Source organism: Paramormyrops kingsleyae, chromosome 25 (genome assembly GCF_048594095.1).
Source record: "Paramormyrops kingsleyae isolate MSU_618 chromosome 25, PKINGS_0.4, whole genome shotgun sequence".
In the NCBI taxonomy this organism is placed as follows: Eukaryota; Metazoa; Chordata; class Actinopteri; order Osteoglossiformes; family Mormyridae; genus Paramormyrops; species Paramormyrops kingsleyae.
Genome location: NC_132821.1, coordinates 25,069,615 through 25,080,237, shown reverse-complemented (window position 1 = coordinate 25,080,237; position 10,623 = coordinate 25,069,615). Strand labels below are relative to the sequence as shown.

The following is a 10,623-nucleotide window of genomic DNA, read 5'->3' as shown; positions in this document are numbered from 1 at the left end:
AAGTGGGTAGAGCATTCTGTTTGCTCGCATCCTGCTATTCTCCGGAATTCTCGAGTAGCAACGTCGCCAAACCATAAACCAATTTTAACCATAGCTAAGCCCAGAAGTTCGCTCTGCTGTGTATTCAAAACCAGCTTTGTGGACAAGAACTCCATGGAACAAGGTAGTGTTCAATCAAAAAAAATCCATTATTTTATTAAACGTTGTTGGTGTTGAGGGTCTTCAGACGGACTCCTGGACTGGGGGCTCATAGCCGTCAGCCCTCTCCACCTTGGCACCGGTGTCGTCACCCCCGGTCTTGGTGGTAGTGCTGCTGCCACCCTCCCCGTGGATCTCCATCAACTTGCCCACTGAAACCAGACGCCCAGAATCAGCGTGCCATGCCATCGTGACAGCCTCTAACCCAGCGATGTGAACATAGAATAAAAATGCGATGGTGCATTTCCAAAGTTCAGACCACCAACGGCTGCTGAACTGCTTGGAGGTTGAGGGATGTGTAACAGCAGTTCAGCATACAAACATTTTCAGGGACTTAGAGAAACCCAACCACCAGAAAATGTCCTGAAGCTGTCAAACATTTCACCAAAATTCTTAGGCTATTTTTTTTATCCTTACTGTAACTCCGGAGTTCACTGCATATTCTGCTTGTAACTTACATTCAAATTTGGGTTTCTTGAGCATCTTGACCTTCCTGACGAAGACATCGTGCAGAGGGTATATAGACTGGCAGGCCTTTTCAATGTCTTTGCCAATGCTGTCAGGGATCCTGCAAGACCAAACAAGGCTTCAAAGCTGGGAAAACCAATGAACACGCGGCCCATGTGAGTATATCTGATGAAGGCCGCCTTTCCGCAAAACAGATCATAGCTGCCTGAATCGAGGATATTAGCCGATTCCTCGTGACGTTCCACCTAGGACTCAAAATCCCAACAACAGGTCACTCAAAGGTAAGGGACTTACAGTTTGTTGACGACTTCCTTCAGGTCGTTGGTCTGCACCTCTCGAGTCATGATCTCCACCATCTTCTTGCGGATCTGACGGACCTGCTGGTGCTGGGCATATGAGGTCTTCCTGATCTGGTTGGTGCGTTTCTTGGTGAAGCCAACGCAGAAAAGGCGGAGCAGGTAGCTGTCTGTGGTTCGTACGTCAACATGAGCCTCAATCATGGTCTATGTGACAACGAAACCGTATGAACTCATTAGACTCCAGTCTCAAAGCATCACATATGGTCTCTGTCATGGATGTCTGTGACCTCTACAGAACAGCCATACTCACGGATGCTCCCACAGGTGCATTTGAAGCCTTACCTGCCATTTCTTGACCATGGAGCACATCTTGTCTCGAGTCAGATCCATTCCGTGGAAGTTGGTCAAACAGTTCTTGCCCTGCACATCCTCAGTGATCAGCTTGAACTTCCGGAAGGCTACCTCGTCGTTCTGCAGGTCAGCCAGACTCACTTCGAACACGCGCCCCTTCAAGCCATCCGAAGCGATTTCTGGAGATATGATGCACAGGTTACTTTCCCCAGTCTCCTTTGGGGAAGAATCAGTGAATATGTGGGATGTGAATCAATATTACCCATCTGTTTTCTAATAAAATAAAATAAAAAATGTTCATATGCAACAGAAGTGGGAGGAATGCCTCCAGGATGAAGGAGTCTGCTCAGCATTTGACAGGCAAATCGAAACAATCATTCGAAATATACTCTAAGTTCAAAAACCAGCTTGCTGCAGAAGGAGAGCCAGCATAAGTGCAGCCCAAAGATCCAGTGTAGTAAAATTTCATTTCTAACTGACCTTCAAACACCCGAATCAAAAGCTGAAAGTGTGTTTGAGGTACCCACCAAACAGGAGGAGATGGTCACCATCCTATTCCTGCATCATATTCGCAGGTTTGCAATTCATCCAACAAAAGAAAAGCCCGATTCGGATAAAACTGTTTTAAGGCGGGTTTTCGTGAGAGAAACGGCACAGGAAATGTTCTAGAGTGGCCAGGTCACTTCATGGGCATGGATAGGCAAGCACCCCCCACCATATGAAAGAGACGGGAGACTCACTGGTTCCCTGTGTCCTGGTAACCAAGGTCTTGCCAAGGTTGCGGATGTTGAACATGGCTGGTGCCTTGACATCGTACCAGTCCTTCTTGGAGAAAGGATCAACGCTAGATGGAAAAGGTACAGGTTATTTTAACTTTAAAAAAATTACCAACCAAGAAACACCACAGAAAGACAGTCACTGTGTACTTATGTTTGCCATCATGTCAACTACGTTTAAGAAATTTCCAAATAAAGCACACTAGTCGGATTTAGTTAGTAATGTGGGATATTGATCTACAAGCCAAATGGCGAATTATAGTAATAGCCAATCTTTATTTGCAAATCAACTAGAACAAGTTAAAGTAATTACAGTCACTCAATGCATATTCAGATTAGCCACGTACATTATTTAATTTCTGAAGACCTGGGATGTTCATTGCTCCGCTGTGATCGTACATACAGAAGTGGTCCCGAGTTGTAAATCCAGGTGCATGCTATAAAGTGCAAATTAAATCCCAATATCTCGACAACTGGCTGCAGTCATTCGTGCAGGCTGCTAGCGAGCTATTTGCACTACCGCAAGCATTTACCGGGCCGGTCCTACGTTGCCATTTCCCGCTACTGTTTGTAGCAACTGCAGCTAATCACAGAAGTGGATTAGCAAAGTTTATTGGCATTTCTCTAAACCTGATATTAAAATAAGCGTCGCTGACAGAGGTGTAACTTTTGTTAGAGGATATTACGTGACTTGTACATTTATGTAAACATACTTATATTTATACTACCTATATTTAAATAAAATGAATACGACTGAGGACACAGTACCGTATCTGCACAGGGACGCGACACAGTAGCTAAAGTAATCCTTTTAACATCCACGTCATCCTTCATGGTTGTAAGCAGGAATCCGACAGGCAACATCCTGAGAACCTATAAAACGAATTCAACGCTAAATTGTACAACTTACATCTTCTTCTTAGCACCTTTCTTTCCTCCTTTAGTTAGCCTCTTATTTTTTCCGACTGCCATGTTGGACACACGGGGGAAGAGGAGGGGAAATATGTAGCATCGCGAGAACTGCGACCGGCAGCGTCCTGCTGCGTCTTCGGAAAGATGGCGCCACCTGCTGACGGTTTCTGATTTTGTAGTTCACAGAAGTGCGCTTGTGCTGCATTATCACGCTGAAATAAAACACAAACGCTAATGTTACATTGTTATAGGGTTGCTCTCTCACGCTTGTGGTCTGACACGCTTTCAGACTAACACGCAAGAAATCTTACGACAAATCTCTATTATTCAATCATAAACCTAAAATTAGCTACATCAAAGGATTTGGGGACAGTGTGCAAACGATATTATTTATAAGGTAATAAAACTCTTACATACATGTAAATGTGTGTACAGACTAGTCTCAAATTGAAAATCTCACTCCAAGTAGCTGACCAACGTCAGCAACGTTGTTATTAGACAGAGAAACTGGTATGTAAATCTAAAGACAAAGCATAATGTACTGTTTAGAGGTGTGCTCCAGGTTCATTAAAAGATGTGCTAGGTATTGTTTCTAAAGCACTTTTTTTAAAACTTAAGTTGGGAGTATGTATTTGTATTTGTTATATGTCCATTAACATACTGGAAAATAATAATATATACCCAACACGTTATGTAGGGCCACGTATTGGATATCACTGTTGTCTGACGCTTCTATGGTTATGTGGGTAGGTTTTGCATGTTCTGCCAGTGTCGCGCAGATTTTGTCCACGTACTCCCTCTCTTTCCTGTATAATACAAAGACATTTAGTAATACGAACTGGCGTATTCAAATTTTCCGGAATGTACGTTTGTATAGCTGCCCTGAGTTGGACGGGCATCACGTTCAGTGTGCAGCTCTGTCTTTGGCTCTGCACGTGCTGCCTGGGACAAATTCAGGGCCCCGACTAGGAAAAGCGATGAAGGATGTTCTGTTGCTGCTTAACTAATATGATCTATTGAAACTATTATTTGTTGTTTTAATGGAACACATACGTTGTCGTTAATTTGACATATATCAAGGTGAAAATGGCTGAAGTTGCAAAATGATTTTTGCAAGCTATCGCTGCTGATTTTTTTACGAGGCCGAGATTCCCTGCCATGTCGAAAATTAGGTCTCCCGTCACTCAGCAAGCTGAATTGTTAAAAGCTGAAATCAGTCACTGAAGCAGGCTACGTCCTTTTACTGTAAACCTATTTGTATCGATTTTAACCTCCATACTAGGAAAAAAAGGATTCGATCAATTCACGGTATTTCACAGTCAACACAGCCTGAAACGATGGAGATCCGAGGCTTGTAATTTCCTGTAGTTCTTAATCTCCTAAACGTCATCTTCAGTTTGGGGATAAGAAAAATACTCGAAAAGCAATTATCTTTACTTTCCTCTTGTGACAATATCATATTGTTCATTTTTGCTTGAAATGGCACCACTGACACGGACTATTAAATTGGATTTTCAGAAGCTGACAGAAACTACTAAATATTACTACCGTTAATAATTCAAATTATGTCGGGCAGAAAAATGAGCAGTTAATTTATAAGTTACAAAACAAAAAATGCCGGAGTATCATCAGTGTTTTCTGTTTCCTACTTAGTGTTCAGTGGCAAAAGGTGTGAAGAGTGTATTAGATCTAGTACATGACCGGTGATCTCCGTTTCGTGGGCAACTGTCTGTCCGGTGGGTCTGCACAAGTAGTGGACTCACTGACAAAGGCCGGGAGCAACCGTATCCAGGGCAATGAAGTCACCCGATGTGAAATTGTCCAAAGAGGTGAAAGATGCACATCTGCTTTTATGGAACAAGAAGAGAAATACAAACCTTACCAAACACAACTTTCTGATAAATCTAACTATTATCCACCTACATTGATATGCCATATTAAAATAATAATTTGTGGTTATTTGACATTTCATCAAGTTGTAGTTATAAATCCCTTAATCTGAAATGGGTCGCTGACATCAAGAGACTATAGCTGAGCATAACTGTCACGTCGTTTCAGTCTCCGAAATACTACACTGCCCAAGGTTGCGTGCAGCTGTTAGTATTTATTTTACTTTTTTGCAGCTGTTAGTATTACGCTGGGTGCACGCAACAATGTCACGTGATAATTAATATAGCATACACAAGTTACAGAGTAAGACAACTTGTCAAAGAATATTTGAAGATACTTAAAAAGTAGGCTACCGATTTTCAGATTAGCCACCGAGTAAGGGAGTGGTCGATGTCTGTTTATATAGTAGATACTACTGTTACTGTCTAGCACGTAATTAACGTAAAGATGTCTGCCAATATTCCAGTAGAAATACACCACCTGTACGTGCACACCAGCTGTGTTTGCTTCGCCGCTCTCTAAAACAATTGTGAATGAAATTTCTGTCTTCCCCTCCTCTAGATGTCTCTGGATTACGCTCGCTTGGATTAGGAGCGTGCAGTTTCCTGAACTGCACTTCCTCGCTGCCGAATGCATGGGACGCCATAAGCGCCGCTTGGGTCCATTGCACCGGCTGCCCTCCCGTCCCCGGCGGCTCCTACCTGGGACACACCTGGCCCACCTCCGCGCAGCCGTTCGCCGTGAGCTGCGCATGCGCCGCCGGCTCGAGCTACAACGCCGCCATGGCGGAGACGAGCAAGAGCGGGAGGTGAAGCAGGAAGAGGCACAGCCGAATGTGGATTAAGCTTCAGAATTGAACAGCACTGCATGCGCACGACAAGCTTCTCGGCCGGCTCCTGTCCTGTGACGCGAACCGTCATCGGAATAGTCTGGATATTTCTCGTGACGGGCGCTCGCACTGGTCTACCTGCCGTGGATACCGTAACGTCAAAGCTAGCTGCCCTGCGAAGAGGCGAAAGTCACGGAGTTTCCACCACCTTTAAACTGAGGAAAAATATTTAAAAACAACCAGTACACCTTTGGGACTTAATATCTGTTTTCATATAGGTATGGTTAGCCAGTAGGTTTGGACTGAGCACGACTATTTTCATTTATTTTTTGCGGCTTATCAAGTTACAGTAGGTGAAGGAGTCTTTTTTTTTTTCCAGGAGACGTTGCGGGCTGCCCTGTGCCGGACTTCGTGCGTCGGAGCTGCGGACGCCCGCTGACCGTTGCGGTTCTGTGTGAACTTTTCAAGCTTCGTGTGGGGATGAGCGTTTTCCGTGCGGGCTTTACAACACGGTCAACTTAACGGAGCGGGAGCGGCACCTGAGCTCTCGCACAGCGGCCGCACTCTAACGCCGCCAGCTGCCCCCTTAACAGGTGCCTCACCTGCCAGGGTTACCTGTCCCTCAGCCGCGATGGCCAGCGAGGGGACGCCGCCTCCCAAGCCGCCAGGGGACGGCGGCAAGGACGGGCGTTCAGCCGCGCTGCCGCTCAACCCCATGATCCCCATCAGGGGTATTAGGATGAAGTTCGCCGTTCTGGCCGGCCTGGTGGATGTTGGGGACGTTACCAGCCGCGACATCGTGGAGACCGTTTTCAACCTGGTAAGCTTTAAATAGGCCTGACACTAACGCCACGTTTGGTTCCCCGCCGCCCACGAGGAAGTCAAAATGTAACCACATTGTCAGGTCGTTTTACCCCCAAAAAAGCCATAGGGGGAAACATGATATATTGGCATATTTGACTTAATTCTGTGCGTTCTGCGTGCATTAGTCTCAATTTGTCATGCTTTAGTCTTCAAATGTGTCACCTGTGATGAAGAGCACCACTGTTGGCAGTTTGTCTGGATTTTTTTTTTTTAACTTGCAGATCATATCACATTTGGGAAGTTCTAAAAATGAGTAACATGAACTGGATCCTTTTAAAATATTTATTTCCTGATGTGACCAAGCTCTAGTGACATTAGCTGCAAATGCTTAATCATAGTGGTCAAAGTTGTTGACGTAGGAGCTATAGGCCGGATTTTGAATTCTTGGTTGTCCTTGTCCTGCTTGCTTGTGATGTTTCTGGGTGACACAAATGCCCATCTTGCAATACTAGTTAGTCACAGTCTGATTAAAAGCTTACACAAGCTGGAACGCCTTGCGTGAATCCAGAACCCTGACTTACTTTATGGTACCTGTTTTGATGAGATGGTACTTCTGAGTGAGAGCATTGTTCTGTGCCTTTTGAAGGCCGGAACAATTGCAGTAAGTTTCATGAGGTGCTCTTAATGCAATCGCTGAGGCACTGCTCTGTTGCAAATGCCACATTAAAACCCGATTTGGGTAAAACAAAGTAAGTATGAGTATTTACATGTCCACACTGTTTCCAACACACTCACCCACATTACTCTCTGTGAGCTATGGTCTTTATTCTATGCACCAGGTAATGTTTACAGCTTGAATCTCTAAGTTAATTAGGGTGACTGATTTCATTTTTTTTCTCCACTACCGCAGCATAGCCAGTAGTATTCATTGATGAGATTTTTTTTGTTTGTTTAATAGATGGTAAAAGTTGATGACATTTGAGGCTGTATGAATGAAACTAACCAGGAAGTAGGGCAATACTTGTCTTGAGCCTGGGAGTGCATTGCCTAAACTCGCGGAACTGCTTTGTCACTGTGGCAGCGCAGTGGTGCCTCTGAAGTACGCTCGCAGTTCCATGCTGTCGCAGCGGCCGGTGACCCCCGCTGGAAAGATGGTGACATCCCCACCTCCTGTGAGATGACCTCCATCTGACGGAAATAGAAATGGCAATAGGTGTCATTGGGATGCAAGTGACTGGCCTAAGTTGGTTTCACCCAATTAAATTTAGTCCGGTCAGTGAAGGGGGGGGGGGGGGGGTGGGTGTGGAGTATAAAAATTTAATTTTACTTTATTCCTTCAGGCTGGTGAAACGTAAGCAAGTGGGGCGGATAGCATTACTGAATATGAATTTTGCATGAAAGTTTTTTTTTTTTTCTTCTTTTTTGGGTCTGCTTGTTGTCTGGTTCATTCAGCTACATGCCCACAGCAGCACAGAAAGTGTTTGTAGGGGAAATGTGAAGTTAAAAATGAAGGTTGGCTGTGTGTCTTCAGATGCCCCCCTGACACCAATGTTCTGAATGCTGCTGTGTTTTATTTTCTTTCTGTGTTTTCGATGTTAAACTTTTTTTTTTTTTTTTTTTTAATGGGTTGTTACTTCATGATTTTTAAACGGCACGTTTCATGCCTTAGTACCCTGGAGAGTGGGGTAATCCTAGTTTAAAGCAGGGGTCTGAACCTCTCCTGTTAAGGGCGGCAAATTAGCATGCGCTTTACGCCTGACCCACATTCTCCATGGTTGGCCGGAGTGGGGAATAATGGGTGTTTGCGGTAAATGACCCTTGCGTGCCATTTGGACAGCCGCTTTAGAGAGTGAACGGGACGGGCTTGTAGACTGGAACGTGCCGGTCACTGGAGTCAGATGTGGTTTCTCTTCTGAGTTTAAGATGCTGCCTATTCTGGTTTGGGAGCCTGATCTGTAGCTTCTACGGAATGTTTGCATATGACCCCATAATTAATCAAGTTTCTGTCCACGTCTGCCCACAGGAAGCGGGAGAGCTTGCTGGGTGGAAGGCCAATAGTGCCCCCCCCCCCCCCCCCCCAGTTTGGCAGGTTATGTGATAGGCCAGAAAAACGGCTTTGTTCTGGCTGTTGTTGAAACAAACTGAGTGGAAGAGTGACTTCTGCCTTTTTTTCCCCCTCAAAACTTCCTCCTTAATATGCCCTCGTGACCTTGGGCTGAACTTTAAATATTCATGGCAGGTGGATATTCGTCTGCTTAATTCCCTTAATTTCCATGTTTTGTTTGCTCTTATGATCCGAATCACTCCGGTGGATTAGCAACATTTCCGTCCACCTGTCATGAATATTTAAAGTTGAGCCCAATCGTTTGGCTTCTCCTGTGACAGAGCTGGGTGTCGCATATATCTGATACCACTTTTTTTTTTTTGTATAAATTGAGTCCCAGGGTTTTGTAAACCGCTGTTGAGAAGGAAGCACCTTTTCAAAAACGAAAAGGAATATATTAAAACCACAATTAGGGAATGAGCAGAATAGGGCTGTTTATTGTGATTGCGAATTGTCCATTGTTTGGTGATCTTGTGGCAGGTTGCTTTTGCTGAACCCGCTTGTCAGGGGAGAAACAGGGTGTTCCAAAGTGGAGCGATCCCACTGGCTTTAAATAGCACATATCTGCTCCTTACATCATGCATGTGCAACTTCTTTTGGAGGAGGAAAAAAAAAAAACACTGCTGTCTGTGGTCACAAATCCTCTCTAATCTTCCAACTGAGTCAAGTCCTGTCTGCCTGAATCTGAGGGAAGTCAGAATCCTTCTCTTGCCTTTTCGTTCCCTTTTCTTTTACACACTACAGTGGTACTCGTTGATCTTATTGTCCTTTTTTGTTGTTGTTGTTCTCCTGCTTAAGGCTGTTTATCTAAATTTTGCCATTCTCTTCCTTTTGTAGATGGAAGCTTGTGGAAATTTGATACCCAGAAGTGTGGTGATGTTTTTCTTTTCCTTCCTCCCTCCCTCTCTCCCTCGTGCCCTTTAAAAGAGCACCAGGTTGGGTGGAAGTCTCAATTTTGTTCTGTGGGCCTCCGTTATTGCCTGCTTCTGAAAATAATTCGGTAGCCTGAATGGGGTTGGGTGTGGGGGATGTGTTTAAACTGCAGTCGAGCAGCGTCTGTCCTCTGCTAACCTTTTTGTATTGTGCCATTATTTGGCTGGGAAGAGATCAGATGATGCCTACTGCCTCTCAGGCTCTGGTTGTGCTGACAAACTTTGTGCCGGTCGGCCGTGTCGAGTGCCTTTAATGGCTGCCGTTTTGATTAGCGTCAGCTGCTGGATAAAAGGATGGTTTGTGTGCTGAGACTTATTTAAAGCTGGTCCTTTTTTCTCCTCTCTAATAGGAGTGTGTGACAGATCACCACAAAGACAGATGAGATATTTCTGCTGGTGGATTTGAGGAAAATGGCTTCAGTCACTGGCCAGTTTTACATTAGTATTTAAATCCTGCCTGGTTTCAGTATCTAAGAGATGTGAGGTTGTTTTCTGTAATTAAACCCCAACTTATTGGTTTACTAATAATAAGTCACAGATTTATTTCTTTATTTTGGGATTTAAGCACTCTAATGGGATCAATAACGTACCTATCATTTTAGTGAACTGGTAGCTTTTGTTTCTGGAAAAACTGACCATAGATGATTTCTGAACGCATGACCTGTACCTTCTAATACTGTGTGCCTGTCTCGGAAGTTAACACAGCCAGCCAAAGTGAATGTGTATGATTGTACTTTACAGAAGTTTAATGGCAGACATATGCAGAGCGATCTGAATTGCTGGTTGGCTAGTACATAAGTTTGGTTAAGAACCCAAATGTAGGTAATTGGCTGGGCTCTAATCTCTTAAACACAAGAAGGGCCTCATTTTTACCCTTAACCAGAGCAGTTCACCTAACTGGAGTCTGTAAATATCTAGTGGTTCACAGTGTGTAATACGAAATAAGTTTAAATCGTTTGACACTGGAAGTGTGAAGCCTCTGCTAACTAAATAATTAATAACTGCATTAATTAATAGCTGCTTCATTTTGAAAATTGTGTCCTAGAGCAGCGTCATTTGC

General features: G+C 44.2%; 2 protein-coding genes across 3 annotated transcripts in view; one reads left to right on the top strand and one right to left on the bottom strand.

Moving 5' to 3' along the window:
* Positions 1 to 169: 169 nt before the first annotated feature.
* On the bottom strand, positions 170 to 3,158 carry rps3a (ribosomal protein S3A). Its single transcript, XM_023799361.2, has 6 exons — positions 3,003 to 3,158; positions 2,057 to 2,160; positions 1,308 to 1,495; positions 961 to 1,169; positions 657 to 766; positions 170 to 350 (listed from the first exon to the last, which is right to left on the bottom strand). The coding sequence occupies exons 1-6, from the start codon at positions 3,062 to 3,064 to the stop codon at positions 223 to 225; spliced, it is 801 nt and encodes a 266-aa protein (XP_023655129.1). The 5' UTR covers positions 3,065 to 3,158; the 3' UTR covers positions 170 to 222.
* A 2,385-nt stretch (positions 3,159 to 5,543) lies between these two features.
* The window catches only part of lrba (LPS-responsive vesicle trafficking, beach and anchor containing), a 156,765-nt gene continuing 151,685 nt past the window's right edge, over positions 5,544 to 10,623 (top strand). For both annotated transcript variants that reach the window (XM_072706912.1, XM_072706911.1), the window contains exon 1: positions 5,544 to 6,543. In XM_072706912.1, coding sequence (XP_072563013.1) covers positions 6,355 to 6,543 — 189 coding nt within the window. In that variant the 5' untranslated portion in view covers positions 5,544 to 6,354. The remainder of the gene's footprint in view (positions 6,544 to 10,623) is intronic.

What these genes read in the sequence shown, in the direction of transcription:
- rps3a (XM_023799361.2), bottom strand. Translation starts at nt 3,064, where the DNA reads ATGGCAGTCGGAAAAAATAAGAGGCTAACTAAAGGAGGAAAGAAAGGT. An exon ending in AAAGGTGCTAAGAAGAAGAT is followed by an intron (nt 2,161 to 3,002) that starts GTAAGTTGTACA and finishes TTTTCCATCTAG; the next exon opens with CGTTGATCCTTTCTCCAAGA. An exon ending in CCATGGTCAAGAAATGGCAG is followed by an intron (nt 1,170 to 1,307) that starts GTAAGGCTTCAA and finishes GTTGTCACATAG; the next exon opens with ACCATGATTGAGGCTCATGT.